This window comes from Montipora capricornis, chromosome 6 (assembly GCF_036669925.1).
Source record: "Montipora capricornis isolate CH-2021 chromosome 6, ASM3666992v2, whole genome shotgun sequence".
NCBI classification, from domain to species: domain Eukaryota; kingdom Metazoa; phylum Cnidaria; class Anthozoa; order Scleractinia; family Acroporidae; genus Montipora; species Montipora capricornis.
The window spans coordinates 45300358-45317857 of record NC_090888.1 but is presented as its reverse complement, the minus strand read 5'-3'; the positions used below and the strand labels follow the sequence as shown (position 1 = coordinate 45317857).

Sequence of the window (17500 nt, the reverse complement as noted above, 5' to 3'; positions counted from 1 at the left end):
GGTTGCTGATCACAGCAAAAAAAAAAAAAAAAAGTTTCAAAATGCAGAAAGAACTGAATGGCACGGAGCAGAAATGAGTAGAGAGTCATCAATATAATTATCTTCCTCCCACATAGACAGAACGCCTCTCCTGTGGAAGAGTGTCACATTTACTCAGGGGTTGAAGTTGTTAAAAGTAAAAAAAAAAAAAGGTCTTAATAAGTCATTACGTAATATGGCATACTAATGTTATGAGGGAGGAATGTGGTGATTTTATTTAGGAATTGTAATGACACGGTCTGACATACAAAGATTAAAATCAAATGAAAATCCGGGCATATTATGTTCAGTGAACTAAAAGGCTTCATCTACTTCTTTGTAATGATATTCAATGTTTTTTCTTACCACAGTAACAATCATTCCAATCCAATGAATTGGCCACAACTTCCTCTTAAGAAATATTTTCTTGAAAGAAGAAAAAACAGCTTTACGTTAATTTTTATTCCATACCTAATACCAAGTGTTTCTTTATGAAACCTCGCTGGCAGTTTTGCATGATGCAGTAGTTTGCATGAGAAGCAGTGTTTGGTTAGGTCCTGCACTGTGGGTAGTTCAAGGCATTTAAATTTCAGATTAATAATTCGTAATTATCAACAACTATAATAATGATATACAATAATAATGATACTAAAATATTTATACGGCACCAGTATCCTAATGTTCAAAGGCACTTAACGATATTGATTAAAATCAAACTTAAAATATTAATAATACATTGTGAATAAAGAAGATCTAAAAAAGACAGTAAAAAAGCTTTTTAACCCATTGACACACCCATTGACACACCCCAGTTGATGAGTAAAATCGTCTGGCGTTAGACAGAGTAAAATCTGTAAAGTCTCACTCCCAGGGGTCAATGGGTTAATGGAAGGGACACAGGTTTTGACCGCTTAACCTCTGTCTAACCTTTTTTGCGCAGCCTTTTGAGTCGTCCATTACTTGTATCCAAACATCTTTTTTTTTAATTTTCCCTTTTAATTTTGTTAAGGAAATCGATATACATCACAAAATCCTTCTCTTATTGGTACTCAGGGAAACACTGAGGAATGCTTTACCATAATATGATTTAAAAGCAGTTTTTTAAGTGCTACTACAATTAAAAAAATCGCTCTTCTTTTTCCTTCAGATTTTGAAAGTGTACGTATTTGCTTCACACCTGACTGGCAAATTTTGAGCTTCAAATTTTATCCAAAGGCTGTTTGCTTTGAGTGCAAGTTAAATGGATTTCATGGCTACCATTACTCATGTTGAAGAATGACCGATTGGACCTCAGAAAGTTTAAAAGTCTGAAAGCTCAAAACTCCGGTGTGCTGCATATTAAATTTAGGTATGTGCACACGCCTTGCATTTTTAAACTACCGAGTCTTTGACGTCATCTTATCCTCCATCCAGCTCTCTCAAGATTTTAAAGTTAGTAATGGTGGACCATTAATTAGAAAAAATTCACTCAAAATAAACAGGTGGTTTTTTTTAAAATGAAGGCTTAACACTTCAGTCACTTAATAGTGTTCAGTTAACATAGTTTTGAAATAGAAAGAAAAAGTAGAATTGATTTTTGGTCAAAGCAACACTTTAAAAACGTTACAGTAACTTTCTTTTTTATTTTAATCCATTGACACTGGCAGAGAGACTCAACAGATTTTACTCGATCTGTGCAAAGCCAGACGACAAACTCATCGACTCTGGGTGTCCTACTAAGGGTGTTTGAGGTGTCAATGGGTTAAGAGGACACTTACCCCTTATGATATACATGTAATGATTAAAGTGGTTGTGTGGGGCCTGAAGTGGCTCATCTTGTGGTCCAAGTGTCAATGCCAAGTAAAATTGAAATGTGCAATTCCAAATGTTTGTAAGAGTACTAGGCACAGAGATCAATTCATTTTGGTTTAAAAGTTCAGGGTACCTCTAAGATCATCATGACAACATGACATATGATTTCTTAAACTTTAAACAACCCCCACATGGTCAGAGTTTTTTTCCTAAGTTTGCTTTGTTTATACTCACTGATAAAATGCCAGTAAAAATAATAATTGAACCTCTGAGCATCTGCCAAACAGATGCACTGACATAAAGAAGGCCAATTCCTAACAATATATAAACCAGAAGTTAGACAACATTATAAAGCATTTCCCCTTGCATGTCAGGTAAGCAAACTTTGTAAAGAATGGCACCTAGATAATAATAATTGATCAAAATGAATGACAATTTAATAAGACTAGTGCAAAATTACTCTGACCTGCTAATGTGGTTCCAAACAAATCACAAACAGTTGGGAAAGCAAATATCCACTGAAATACTCTGCAACGACCAAGAAAAAGGTAGTCTGAAAAGTTCAAAAACCTTCACATATTTTCAACCATTTCCTATTTTCATGGTTAATGTGCTGAAAATATATTTATTAATTTTGTGCTCTGCATTGGAAAACTTCCAGCCTTAGGCTAACCAAAAATGAAGGGAAAGGAAAACTAATGTACCAACAGACTACAGTAAGTGGGAAAGCATTCTTGTGCCAATGAGAAAACAGAAGGTGTACAACCAGCCTTGCTTTATTGGTCCTGCACTTATATATAATGTATATAAGAATCCCTTCAAGATGAATTAACCCAGCCTTCATGACGATCATCCTTAATTGCCTCGCCTAAGGCCAATAATCGCTAAATTCTGATGGTTCAGTTGAACCTAAGTTGTAGATTTGCCAGACTAGTCTGAGGGCTGTAGTTAATGGGGATCAAGTCTGAATTACTGGAACAAAACATGAACCAAACCTGGGAACAAAAAATACAACATGGCACAAGTCACCCAAATATGAGCAATTTCTTTCATTGACAGCAAATTGCATGCAACATTAAAAATTGGTTTTGGGCAGTATTAATCACAGGTGCTGTACTCAACTGCTATTGATTTATTAAAGGTTCTGATTATAGTTTTAAAGTGGACCAAGATGCTGTCAACCCTTTCACCCTTTTTATTTAGTTGCATCCAAATCCAATATTGCCAACAGATCTATTTTTTACCAATTCTTGCCAATTGAAGTTGACTGTCCAAATTTAAAATAAATTGGATAGTTTTTGCTGGAACTTTTATTTCAGCTCTGCTGAACAAACCGTCCAATTTGAGAAAATAAGAAAGGATTACGTTTTTGCAAACGTTGGCCCTGTAGCACTATATTTGAACAGACTTAACTGATTAGAGTGTAATGTGAAGTGCTTGAGGTTTCTACCCCATACAAACCATGTGAGCATTAGCCCTACTAATTGAAATGGGCCCACACAAGGACAGAGAAAAGCTCTGACCAGGGTCAGGGAATTGAAGCCATGACTTTTGAGTTAGATCACTGCTGCTCTACCATTACTGAGCTACAAGGTCAGACGGGAACAGGCCGTGGGAACTGAAGATGTTAAAGTCAGGGCAAGTAACATGTACAGGTAAAAGGAAGGATTATGCATAAATTATTATAAGGAAGGATTACGCTTTTGCAAACGTTGGCCGTGTAGCACTTATACAGGAATAGACTTTACTGATTAGAGTGTAAAGTGAACTGCTAGGTTTCTACCACATATGAACCATGCGAGCGTTAGCCCAACTAATGGAAATGGGCCCACACAAGGACAGAGAAGAACTCTGACCAGGGTGGGAATTGAATTCACGACTTTCAGGTTAGATCACCGCTGCTCTACCGACTGAGCTACAACTCTGGTCAGACGGGAGCAGGCCGTGGGAACTGAAGATGTAAAAATCTGGATACTTTCAATCACCCAATCAAATGTCAAGATTAAAAAAGAACTGAGTATTGGCCAATCATGTTGCAGCTATTAGGGAGCTTAAGCATGCAACGTTGTTGAGCCACAGAACAGACACCGGAAGTGAACATTTCGCTCACCGGGACAGTGGTTCCTCTCTGATTTTTATTAAATAAACTTAAATAATTTCTAACAGTGAGAAGAAACCCTTTTTGGAAGCTACATATTTATTATTAATAGGTAACTGAGGACTACATTCTTGTCCAATTTGAAAATAATAATTGGATTAAAAAAATTCCTCAGACTGCCAAATTGGATGAGGCCAAAGTTCTCAGAATTTTTCTCATCCATTTATTTCCAAATGGGACAGCGTGTGGGCCACCGGTTAGCAAACTGTTTTAGGTTCATGTGTTACCCTCGTTAAATAAAGTATTGTATTGTACTGTATTACATTAATAATTATACAATCATGTAGTCCTGTTAAGTGGTATGGCCCTAGACAGAGTAAAATCTATAAAATCAGGTACATGAAGTCTAACTTGAGTTTTCTAGGGGTATTTTTGGGCTTAAATGTCAGGCCATTTAGTCCTCTCAAAACTCAATTACCCGTAACAAAAGGTAACCAATTAAGGATTTGAATGCATTCTCTATCTTTTTTAGTCTAGACTGTTGATCTCAGGAAAAAAAAAAGTTGCACAAGTTCCAAATGATTGGACTTAATTTGACTGTGGGTCAATCACTGCTTTTTCTTTATGTACTGTACACAGTGTTCTCAGCTAGGCAAAGCATAATATTATTTCTGCTTGTTTTTGAGATGATTCTGTCTACCTTATAGCACACTCAACTTGTGGTCGGTTTTCCTACTTTTTTTACCAAGCTGTTTTGACGCATAAAGCTGATACACAATTATTTTACTATACTTTTTCCCATGGGAATTGCTACTCAACCATTTATTAACAATTTTGTTGATGCATGAGGAAAGTAGAGAAAGAAAATGTCTGGATAATCAAGCACTAAGTTAGCTGTACAGGCCTTCTGATAGGGTGCGATTAAAAAATGCAAATTATGCGATTTTTTCAGGGCAGATTGTGCGATTAGAAAGGCCAATTATGCGATAAATAATGTAAATTATGCGATTTTTTTCTCAGCAATTTTAAGCTTGTTTTATAAGGTTTCAGGTTAAGAAAACACTTTTTTGCTGCTCTTAAGACATTTTGAACACAAAGGAACAGTAATTATGTATCTCGATCGACATTAGTTGGGATAAATAAAAAAAAAAGAGGTCTTCTGCACTACCGGTGCACCACGTTAAAAGTTGAAAGGACACGGCTAACATACCAAATGAATGATCAAGGTGCTTGTCAACCACGAACTTACGAAGACGGTCAATCACAATAGGGCCATACCCCCATTTATACGAGAGAAAATAAGCCGCGGCTTTCTCTGGCGCGGCTTACAGAAAACTCGAATGTTCACCCCGTATAAATGGGGTTTTGCTAAAAGCAGGCCCGCGGCCCAGCGGCCCGCGGCCCACGGCCCGCCACGGCCCAGCGGCGGCCCGAAGGCCCAGCGGCCTGCGGCCCACGGCCCGCGACGGCCCGGCGGCCCGGAGGCCCACACAGTTTTGTTGTCCAGCGGTAAATCCACGCGCATGCACAGCTTTGCATCGGGTTTGGGCGCGCAAATGAAAGACGGTGAGTTTGAATTCATTTACCATTTTAATAATCATTTCAATCCTTTTCGATCCTTTCTTTCGTTGCATGTTACTAAGTGAAAAACGTTGTCATTCTCTGTTGTTTTCGTCTGGTTACAACAACAAACAGAAACAAGGATTCAAATGATTAAAATGGTAAACGAATAGGCCATTTCCGAGTTCATATCCACCTCCTCTTCAAAGCGAGTCTAAGTGCAAAGTTTTTGTGATGGTAATTAGTTCTACTTTACATATGAATGAAAACTAATTTTCATAAGAAAAACTTCGCACTTAGACTCGCCTTGAAGAGGAGGCAGACATAAACTCGGAAATGGCCTATTCAAACTCACCGTCGTCAATTTTGCGCGCCCAAACCCGATGCAGATCTGTGCATGCGCGTGGATTTACGCTGGACAAAAAAACTGTGGAAAATCAGGACTGGGCTACCGGGCCTCCGGGCCGCCGGGCCGCCGGGCCGCCGGGCCGTCGCGGGCCGTGGGCCGTGGGCCGCTGGGCCTTCGGGCCGCCGGGCCGCTGGGCCGTGGCGGGCCGTGGGCCGCGGGCCGCTGGGCCGCGGGCCTGCTTTTAGCAAAACCCGATATAAATGGTACACCATCTAAGTTCCCGTCTTTTTCCAGCCGCGGCTTATATTGACCTGGGAATATATATTCGTATAAATAGTTCCTTTTGCGTATTTTGTACACCGTGGCCAGAGTAAGCCGCGGCTTATTTTCTCTCGTATAAAAGGCCCTAATATTGCACGACGAGAAAAACATCAGTCCATCGTCCACGTGGAGCGTACCTGTGAGGTACTTTCTTGCTCGATCGTGAGCTGTCAGATTGGGCGGAAGATGGGAACTTCCTTCTTCGTCGAAGAAAAAGCGAGCGTTTTCACAACAAACTTACCCATGGGTACGTTTTTATCAGTTTTCAACGAAAGAAACTACATTTTGCCGAAAAACGTACCACTTCGCTTACTTTTCACAAATCTCTTTTCTAAGAGAAGGCAACTGTGTCATTTCAGTGGTGTGTATATAAGGGAGTGTTTGTGTTGCACCAATAGAAAAAGGACTCGTACCAGGTCCTCGACATGAAAAATAAAGCCTTGAACTTCGAATGTTTACGAAATCGAAGGTGACAGGTTTTTTAGCCTTTTTCCAAGATAAATCATCTTAAAAATGGCGTATTTATGCAGGAATTTCTAAGAAACGTGTTGATTTATGTTTCATTTCATGAAGTTTGTGTGTCCTTTTGTGAATTATGCGATTTTTCGTGAATTGTGCGATCGGATGCGATTTGAGGTCGATTGTGCGAAATCGCACCATCGCGTAATATCAGAAGGCCTGGCTGTATTAAGAGAGTGAATTATAATAGTTACTTGCTGTGTCAAAATTTAAATGTAATATCGCAAGCAGTCCATGGATAAAAATACAGGGATCAATTTATAGCAGCCATTCATCAAAATGAATGAGCTGCTGACTGAATGGTAGTAGCCTGTGAATGCATATGATACGTCTGCCTTCGCAAGGTGGAATGTTAGTTCAGCTTCATGACAATATTATAAAGTTGAGTGATGTGACCTTTCTGCTGTTCTCCTACTGAAGTTACTAAATTAAGCACCTCCATAATCAAAAACATTTCAGGAGCTCAGAGAAACATCAGCTTACAGATCATGCACACTTAGGGTGCGTTCGATTGACCGTATTCTGGAATAAGAATACATGGAATGTAAGTTTAAAATCCTTCGTTTTTACGGGGGTTCACATTAAAATTGTCAAACATCTGCTAAAATGCTATTTTAAACATATTTTTATTATCCTTGCTGCTTCAAAACGCGGCAAACATACCGTTTTAATCATCACTCCACATATTCTTATAATTCCAAAATACTCAATCAAACCTGCCCTTAATTATGACCAGAAATGGACCTTTTATTATAGAGAATTAGATGCATGCCCAATTTTTGACTTCCAACGACATGAATTGTTCCTTTAAGTCTAGTATTAAACCTTTTCTATCTATTTGCAACAAATTATAAAGGTAAGGGTTAAAAGGTTAGCATTATTTTTAACTTAAGGGTAGATGCAGCTGTTTAGAATATCCTCAGTTGGGAAGCAGCATTTGGGGGACACTTTAAATGTGCCGTTAATAATAATTGTCTGTATGTACATTTCTTCTAAGATCAGTAAAATTGTTGGTTTAATAGCGAGGTTGTGGTTGTTCACAAAAAGGCCCTTCAAATTTAACGAATTAGGAAATTTCTGCTTACTGTACTCGGAGTTGAGGATGCTTATGTTGATGCCTACTCATTGATAACAAAACTGAATAATCAAAATTTACTATCGTACCCTATAATTCTGTTTTATTCTATTTATTTATTCACTTAAATATTATTATTATTATTATTATAATTATTATTATTATTATTATTATTATTATTATTATTTTTACATTCACTTATTTTAATAATATTGTAATAATTATGCAATGTTTCTTCAGTCTGTCTGTTGCGTAATGGCTCAATGTGTAACTGCAGGTTTTATTTTGTCGATCTTAATATTGTTTCTAGATTACACGTACTGCAGCCTCAATTAGCATTGTTATATGTGTGCAGTGTTCAGTTTGTAAAATTTATCTCTAATTTTTGAAAATAAACTTGAAACTTGAAACTTGTATGTATTTGCCACGACATGGATGATGTTGAAGTTGGGGAAAAGAGCAATGGCCAGGGACACTTGATCATGGCAATTATGATTGAAATCTGTGTACATTTAATTTTTAATTAGGGGCACTTCTGGACATATATCTCACGGATAAAATGCTTAATTAATTTTGACATTTTATAATAATCAATTTTTAGAAAAATAATCATAAATGTACCTTGGCTGTTCAATTGATGATTCTCCAGAAGTATGTTCATCACTGTCATGGTTGATGCTCTCCATAAAGCTCTTGAAAGTCAAAAGAATTAAAAACAGTTGATAATAATATTATTAAACAAATACATCTTATTAGATGCTTTGGTGTGTAAAGTATCACCAAGTATTTTTCGAGTTGTGTTGTATTTTGATGAGCCCGCTAGGGCGAGTGAAAAGACAAACAGTTGGATAATAATTAAGTATTACACAAAAGACAGCAACTTAAATTCATTGAGATCCAGTAATAGAAGTGCTTTTCATAAACTATGCATTTTGTTTTCCTTGTTTGAAACAGGATTTTTAATTAATCATCATTGAAGCTTTTCAAAGAAACATCTTTAAATGATCCTGATAAGACTAAATGAGGTCTAACGGTAATTTAATTCCTTGCTAAGATCTTGAGGCTTCTTATTAATGCTTTAAAGAGGATCTACAGATCATTTAAGATCTTGGCAAGGATCTTTAGGGATTTTGGGCAAGAAAGTGGAAGATCTTCAAAGATCTTTAATAGAGCATCTTTGAAAGGATCCAGGAGCCCGTTTCTCGAAAGTCCAAAAAAACTTTATGGGCCATTTTTGGGTGTCACAATTCCCTTTGTATCTCAAGAACGGAGATGACTTATTAAAATCGTCAAACTTCACAGTCATTTGTCTTTTTGTTACCTTGAAAACATGTTAACAGATCGGCTTTCCAAAACAAGCGGTTGACAGTTTCACAAATGGCATTTCAGGACTTTTGAGAAACGGGCCCTGGAGGAATCTCGGCTAGGATCTATCATGAGTAAGATCAATCCTTGAAATAATATCTTTATGGAGATCTTCAAAAGATCTTAAGAGATTCCCTAACATGTTTCTGCTGGGGTTAATTTACTCCTCAATCAGGCATCAATTGGCAGGGAAAGGTTTCATTTTCACTCCAAATTCTTCCAACCTGTCTTAATCTTTGTCTCTCTTTTCGTCTGTAAAAGTAAAGGCCAATCAAACACATTGTCTCGCCTGATGAAAAAGCATCAAAGTAAAAAAATTAAAGACAACTATAATTTATATAGGTGCACGCAGGTGCTGCGAGGGTTGCTTCTTTTGTTTCTGACAAAACCTGGTAAATCAACTTCATGAGAGTCGCAGAATGACTAACTCGATCACCATCTCATTGATTGCTTGATTGATTCAGGTCAGTCTATCCATCCATCAACTGTTCCACTGTTTGTTAGTCACTCACTCGATAGGGAGCTTAAGATCTACGACGATGACATCGACGGAAACGCCACGAAACAATGATATCATTGGTTAAAAGAGCACAAATAATCGTGCTACATGTGCGGCACAAATTTTAGCTCGTACTTTTGCAGTTCTCTGCATGACGACAATGTGAAATCACGCGCAATTTTAGGTATTGACAACAACATAAGCATGTAACAGAGAATCTTTCATTTTCTATTTTCAGTCTGAAACCACTCATACCAATTTATTTTTAGGATACTTCACCCACAATGTACGACGTGAACGAGATGGAATAATTGCAAATGACTTGTACCTAAGGAGCAAAGTTCTACATTGAGGTGACATTTTGAGGTCCGTAATAAGTCATGCAGTCAATCAGAAATTAAAGAGGCTGCACACACAATCATTGTAAATAAACCACAAAATGATACAAAATGCAAAGAAATAAACTTCAAAACAAACAAATGAATGCATCAAGCAGAGCTTACCAATAAACATAAGGCCTGTTTGAAACCATGGGTGGTCAAACTTGTGAACCTCATGCCCATGTTCATCCTTAAGTCCTTTGGATCTTGCAAAATTAACAAATTAATTATGTAAGTGCACAATTAGTTGGACCAGGGCAGTGTGCAATGGTGGTGGACAAAACACTGACCTTCACTCCATGGACTACCCCAATGGACTACCCAAATGGACCAGTGCTATAGGCCCTTTCGCATTGACCATGTCACATGTTCTTGTCAATCATAAAAAAATGGTCAAGGTACAAAATAAACGCCAGAAATAGAAAGAGTGTGATGAAATTGGTAAGAATGTCAAATGTGCACTGAGAAAATAATTCGCTTGCCACGTTTTTAGTTCCTACAACCGAAGGGTTAACAGACTGAGTTTCTCATTATTCGAAAGACCTTATCTTTAGTTTCCGTGCCAATGAGTAAGCTTCAACGAATGTCACTGTTTTTGTTTCTGTAACACAACATTCAAGCATGCCATGGCATTGTATACTCTTTCCTGTAATTACCACTCTTTACACATGGGGTCTTAGTTTCCATAGTACCAAACTAAGATCCTAGTCTTAGTTTTCGTAGGATATTTAAGCACTAATTAACCCCTGGCAAAATGTTGACTTTTCTTCCGAGGTATTCCTTGCACAATCTTCCCTTGGAAAGTCCCTGATATATTGCTACAACACTAGGTATGCTTTTTTGGTTAATATTTAACTGGAAAATACATTTCAGCCTGGAAAGAGAAAGATGTCTGTTTTCCTAATTGTAGGGATAATCAGGGTAATGGAGACTCCACCAGGACCAATAAGACTGCAGTAGAAAGTTGCTGCCCGGAAATTCTTGGCTGCAGTGTAATTCTCGGCAGCAGGAAATTTTTTTTGTCACTTCTTCTCTTCTGCATGATATTTATTTTTACAGTCACCATCCATTGTATGGTTTTTTTTTTGTATTTTCCCCACCCCACCCGCCATCACTTTTCTAATGGTCCAGCCCTTATCAGGATTTTCATACAAATCCTTTTATTTTTTAGGCCATGCTCACACTGAGCTTGGGGTAGTACCTGACGTGATACATATAGAACGCATATGAAATAAAGAAAACAAAAAAGGAATTAATGTGCTTAACACTTATAATTAAATTAATGGGAGGAGATGTAGAATATATCAAAGCAAAATTTAAAAATACATACAGAATAAAGAAAATAAAAATCACGGCACGTTGTAATAGAGGCACTTGTTTATATTAAAAGCTGTTTGAATAGTGACAGGAAAGGCGCGCCATAGTGAAGGGTTCAAGTGACTGGTTGAGGGTTCAGTATTTTCTTCAAGTCATCATACATGATATTTTGCGTTAGAGCAAAAGAGATCATAAACACTCAAGCTACTTGGAAGACAAGCATTAATTTCAGGATCGTCAATAAAATTTCAAGTTGTTGGCTGCTGGAGTGGAGTCAGATGACCTGTAGCCGTCGCGTATTGCCACGCAAAAAAAAAACTCGCAAAAGACGAAATGCATCCATCTACTCACGAACAGTCATTCTGTGCCTTCTTTGATAGTGTGTTTATGGATCCTGTAAAAAGCATTCCAATCGCTAGCAATATCTGCCTGCTGGTCAAGGTGGCCATCTTTATGAAGCAAACTGGAGCTGGAAAAGAGCTTAATCCTTACATACGGTGGGGTGGGGTTCCGTTATGATCAATCATCAGGCAGCAGTATAAATCAGCCGGCCTAAGTTAATTTTACACGGCAGAGTGCACGAGACATAAAAATTGTAGTTTTTATGTTTGAGGCGAATGGCTGTCCCTCAGTAAAGCGAGATGGCCAGCAGACATACCGACTCATCCGTTGCAGCTATGACCAAGACTGTGTATGAAATAATTAAATTAATAAAATTCAATCGCCCTTAACATAGGAGCCCGGTTAGCTCAGTCGGTAGAGCATCAGACTTTTAATCTGAGGGCCATGGGTTCAAGTCCCATATCGGGCGACTTTCAATTTTGACCATACTTATTTTTTTATTTTATTTTTTTTTCTTTAGTCTACAACGGTGATCTAACGAAGACTCTTATTCTCTTAAAAAATATATTTTTTCTAATATTGCATACTACTTTTAAGCAGTAAAATCCTCCACTGAAATGCTTTATTACATTATTAATTTTTGGCATTCTTATTCGTGGACAAAAACCTATAACATTTCTGGGGTATTTCACTACAGTCACTACAAGGCAGCGCAAGTATGGTTCAAGGATCATCAATTATATTTTAGACTGCCAATTTCCTCTCATCCGGCAAACTCATGGAACAGCTGATACAAGCAAATTAGCAAAATGCGGACACGTGGAAGATAATTGGTTGTTCTTGGACCACTGACCAATCACAAACAGGCAAATTTGTCCCGCTGGTTATGGGAAGACATCGCCAACGCCGCCATTGATGAGAAGAGCATCATGGCTTCTAGTCCTTCAACAAGAGACGCCGAGGAAGACGAATATATGAGGAAACTTGAGACAATTAGAGATATAAGGTACCGAAATAACTTTTGTTGTTAAACGTTTCTGAATTGCACAACTGTGCGAATTTAAGCTTTAATTTATTTGGCTTTCGACGTTCTGCATGAAATTCATTGTTTGATACGCTTATATATACGTATCAAAAATTGCATTCACTTTTATGAAAAGAAGTGAACGAAGTTTTCATGATTGGCTTGGTATTGGAAATTCGAAGAAAAGATTGCCAGATTTTTTTATTCGTAAATAACTTATAAGTTTACACTTATGAATGAAGGTCAGTGTGAATAACTAAAAGAAAAAAATTAAATTAAAAACTTTGGCTAGTGTTATCAGTAAATATTTCCAGCAACTACAAGCACTTAGTCTGTCTTATTCCTTAGCCATGCATATATACATAAAGATTCAAAATTGCGATCTTTGTAGCGATGTTCAATGCATTTTGTGAGCATGCAGTATAAAAGGGAGACAGCCATATGCTCTTTTTTGTTGGGGGAATTATGCAAATTGTATTCGAAGGAAACAATGTACCTAATATTTTTAATGTCATTGATTACTATTATATTAATTTCATGAAAAGGAGAAACGTCAAAAAATAAATTAAAGATGCTACCGGCTCTTTTTTTTCGTTTTGTTGAAAAAAAATTGGTATTATTGTTTTCTAATCCGACACTTCTGTGATGCAACCTTTTTGGCAATGATGTCATCAACAAAGGATAAGCATTTCAAAGGTATATCCCCACAAAACAGAGTAATTTGCCGCTTTCATATCTGGATTTGCAAGTTCCTTTTGACTTCAATTCATTTCACCTTCTTTGTTCACTTCGGAATCACTCTCAATGTTTAGGAAAAAAACCTCAAACGAATGATGCTTTCGTCAAACAATTGTAACTGCATGTATTTTATGTAAATAACTCGCCCTTCATATCTTTAATTTGTTTCAAATTTTGTAAATAGATTGTCTTTCATTTCTTTAAATATAATACTCCACATTTGCATTTAAACAAGCTTTCTGCTCATTTACAATACGTGGGTTAAATAAAGTTGCATAGTTTACTTAAACTAGCTTACCTAATACTAGTTGACACAGAAGAACTAACAGAAGATGACTGATAAAATGGTAGCAAGAGTTTCAAGAATAATGTTTGAACTTTTAATTAATTTTAATTAAGAACTTGCATTTCATTCAGATTGTAGATGCAACAGCTATCAATTCCTACAAGAAATTCAATACTATTGGTTAAATGGGAGAAAATAATTATTATGATGCATGTTTGCCATGCAATGTATTACATTTCCTTGCCTCACACAGCCAAACAAAATGTGAATTGCTCAAAATACAGAGTTTTGACAACAATGTGAACAGTGAATTGCAAAATTATACTCATGATTGCACCAAGTTATATAATTGTGAAGAGTTATTTTCTTTCATTGGAATTGCTGTTTTCATCATGTAGCTCCTGATTTAGAAGTATATATTTTCCTTTAGCAAATCGAGTCATAGCACAACAGTGCTTGATACAACCAGGGCTCGAAATTAACGAAAAAATCCAGTCGCATTTTGCGATAAGATACGAAAATTTGGTCGCAATCTAGCAAATTTTAGTCGCAAAATCGCCGCGCTGCATTGTGTTGTCAGCGGTTTAGCAAAAAAATATGAGCCCGCAGTACTTGTGTGTAGAGAAACTGCTGAAAATGACGAATGATCGAAGGAATGGAGCTGTGCACGTAGCATCGCAGCTAAATTACTCTACAATTACGCTATCTTCAGAGAAAATTCACAGCGAGAAACAAAATAATTTTGTCATTTATTTATTTATTTATTTATTTATTTTAGCAAAAGTAGCAGCAAAGTGGCAACTGCTAACCCTTTTGTTTCGAAAGAACGAAGGTGACAACAAGTCGCAAATTTGCGACTTCTCCAGATATTTTAGTCGCAAAGGGAAAAATTTAGTCGCAAATGCGACCGTATTGGTCGCAATTTCGAGCCCTGACAACTAGTCAGTTTATGATTGCTCAACATCTACCTGTTCATGTACATGTAATGTATTTATCCTTCTGCTTGAATCTTTATGTGAAGCCCTCAAATTCATTTGGTAACTTGTTAGGGTCAAGACTTCTCAGTTAGACAAGTTGAAATCCCAGCTTATCCAAGAGTTAGATGTGGCAGAGAAGGAAGGCAAACTGTTAAAAGACTACAAAGCTGAAATGGAAGCCCTGCTTCATGAGAAAATGGCACATGTGGAAGAGTTAAGGCTCATTCATGCTGACATCAATTTAGTAAGTAGAATCACCTTAATCATTGAATAGCTGTGAATAGATTTTTTAGTAAACTCTATGCTTTTCTTTTAAAACAGTCACTCTTAAAAGATATTTTCATTGTAATTGAAGTAGACTACAAAACAGTTGGTTTTTATGTTCGTTTTTTTCAACTGAAGATACAAATTCTCACGTGCGCTGCATGCAAGCCTCACAATCAGTTGTCTTATTAAATCATGCCCATTGGCCATGTGAGGCGAGTGAAAAAACCTGAAAAGAAAGCATCTCTCTCCACTCTCACTCTTCGTTTTCACCCTCGCTCTGGACCTTTCACTTGACGAGACACAAACAGCTGTTTTACAGCATGATTGAAGTGAATGAGGTCTTGAAAATGTTTAAGACAAAGAAAGAATGTTTAAGTCTGAACAAGACTGTGTGCTATTAGGGCCTTAGTGTTTATTGCAAATTTACCGTACAGTTCTGCATTTGTTCTGGGTGATCAACAAATTTATCTTGTGTAGTTGCTAACGAAGTGATCACCCTTTTTACAATGCTCCTTTGTGTTTGACAATAACTGAAGAGCAACTTTTACTTGAAATGACAAAAAATAGCCTCTAGTAAGCTTATTTTGCAGTATAAACTGATAGCAGGATTGCTTGTGGATAATATAGTTGACAGCAAAGGTGATTTTTTTAAGAACTGATACCCAGTCAACCATAGAAGAATGAAACAACCACTTGCACATTTTTGCCTGAAGACATCATTGAAGCTATTCTTTCTGGTAGCAATCATGAAAATTAATCAAGAAAATCGATCATTCTGTATATACATGTAAGGCCTGGACATTTATTATTTCAAGCACAAAGCTTATCATTTGTGTTCAGCCAAGGGTAACAATTTTACTTTTTTTAAAATAAAGTGATTGAGACACATGAAGGGGTTTATCTCACTAATGAAAAGCCAATTTCCATGATTGTATTCCATCAGATGGAAAATACAATCAAGCAGTCTGAGGCTGAGAGAGAACGAGGCCTGGAGACACTTCGAAGGTTACACGATGAATATAAACCCCTAAAAAGGGATATTGACAAGATGAGAGGATCATTGGGTCTTGACAAAGTTGCCAATCTTGATGAAGAAACAAGTCTTGCCGAGTAAGTCTGTAACAGTAGAGGCTAGCAATAGCTTTATCTGTAAAGACAGGCTCTCTTAGTGGATGTGTGATATTCATGTAGCTCAGTCGGTAGAGCAGCGGTGATCTAACCCGAAGGTCGTGGGTTTCATTCCCACCCTGGTCAGAGTTTTTCTCTGTCCTTGTGTGGGCCCATTTCCATCAGTAGGGCTAACGCTCACATGGTTCATATGGGGTAGATACTTAGCACTTCACATTACACTCTAATCAGCTAAGTCTGTTCAAATAATAAGTGCTACACGGCCATTGTTTGCAAAAACGTAATCCTTCCTTGTTTATTTTTTGTGGTCTGTTTTGCTAAACACCGGAGAATATGTTGGACAAGAGAACAACTGATTGAGCAGTTGATGAAAAAACTCTCACACGTACTCATCTTCGATCAGTTTTACATTTGCGCGATTTAATTTCGCGCACATTATAGAGGACTTATTCGCGCAGCTTTAAATTTACAGCAAAATACGGGCATTTCTGGCAGAATATTACTTGGAGCCTGAAAGAATCCCGACAGAAATTGCTCAGGGTGATGATGAAGAAGACATTTTTGTGCTTTTTAACGTTATAAGAACACTTTAACTAAAGACATCATATGGGTACGCATGAATAAAACGATTGGTTTCCATTTCTAACAACTAGTGTCTCGTATTACACTAACCTTTTCGCGCGGGTTATATTTGGCGCAGTACTAAATTTCGCGGAATTGAGATTATGTTCTCCCACCAATCCACATACCCTTAACATACCAAATCCATTGTTGTCCTTGTTCATGGTGGTTTTGAATTTAGAACACAACGATTACAAGTGTTCTATAGGATTCTCTAACCCAATGGTCTAGTCAAGCACATAGTGCAAAAAGCACAAAAACCAAAACATTTCCTGAGCACCCACAAACCCGTAGGAGTCCCCTGTCAGTTATATTGCAACGATGGCACTCTTATGTATGTGATCATGAAGTAGAAGAGTAAACTTCTCAGGTATCCATGAAGGGTTAATTAACCCGGGGCCCGGCCGGGCTTCAACCCCAGGGCTAACCGACCCCGGCTAAGTAACCGACCACATCCTGAGGCTGTTGTTTTAGTTGCCAAGTGACTTTCTGGATGGTAGCGTCGTGCAGGGTGTTTCTTCAAGAAATGGTTCTGTGGCTATCGGCACGCTAACGGTTTCTCTTATGTACAGGTTTCTTGAACGTGCTCCACCTGGTTGGAAGCCGGAGCCACAGGAGCCCCCTCCTCCTCCTCCCGTAGCGTCGCAGTTAGCAGCAGCAGCAGCGGCAGCCCAACAGCTTGTCAACAAACGAGGTCCCCAGGGAGAGAGGCACTTTCGACAACAGCAACCACCACCCATGAAGGCGTGTTTGTCATGTCATCAACAGATTCATCGGAATGCTCCTATTTGTCCACTGTGCAAGGCCAAAAGTCGTTCAAGGCAC

At 37.7% G+C, this 17500-nt stretch overlaps 3 protein-coding genes and 1 non-coding gene across 4 annotated transcripts in view; 2 read left to right on the top strand and 2 right to left on the bottom strand.

The window, feature by feature from the left end:
• The window catches only part of LOC138052247 (serine/threonine-protein kinase/endoribonuclease IRE2-like), a 413063-nt gene extending 407716 nt beyond the window's left edge, over positions 1-5347 (bottom strand). Inside the window, exon 1 of the mRNA XM_068898637.1 lies at positions 5256-5347. The gene's annotated coding sequence lies outside the window, so the exon portion shown is untranslated. The remainder of the gene's footprint in view (positions 1-5255) is intronic.
• Positions 1-11917, bottom strand: part of LOC138052258 (solute carrier family 35 member F6-like) — a 25599-nt gene extending 13682 nt beyond the window's left edge. Inside the window, exons 1-7 of the mRNA XM_068898655.1 lie at positions 11644-11917; positions 10099-10181; positions 9321-9385; positions 8353-8423; positions 2276-2337; positions 2044-2123; positions 385-444 (exon numbers count right to left, since the gene is read on the bottom strand). Coding sequence (XP_068754756.1) covers positions 385-444; positions 2044-2123; positions 2276-2337; positions 8353-8423; positions 9321-9385; positions 10099-10181; positions 11644-11741 — 519 coding nt within the window. The 5' untranslated portion in view covers positions 11742-11917. The remainder of the gene's footprint in view (positions 1-384; positions 445-2043; positions 2124-2275; positions 2338-8352; positions 8424-9320; positions 9386-10098; positions 10182-11643) is intronic.
• Positions 11918-12030: 113 nt separating this feature from the next.
• Positions 12031-12103, top strand: Trnak-uuu (transfer RNA lysine (anticodon UUU)). Its single transcript has one exon. It is a non-coding gene; the product is annotated as a tRNA-Lys (tRNA).
• A 404-nt stretch (positions 12104-12507) lies between these two features.
• LOC138052275 (zinc finger C4H2 domain-containing protein-like) overlaps positions 12508-17500 on the top strand; it is a 5553-nt gene continuing 560 nt past the window's right edge. The window contains exons 1-4 of the mRNA XM_068898677.1: positions 12508-12640; positions 14732-14903; positions 15870-16036; positions 17248-17500. The exon at positions 17248-17500 is cut by the window's right edge and continues 560 nt beyond it. Coding sequence (XP_068754778.1) covers positions 12564-12640; positions 14732-14903; positions 15870-16036; positions 17248-17500 — 669 coding nt within the window. The 5' untranslated portion in view covers positions 12508-12563. The remainder of the gene's footprint in view (positions 12641-14731; positions 14904-15869; positions 16037-17247) is intronic.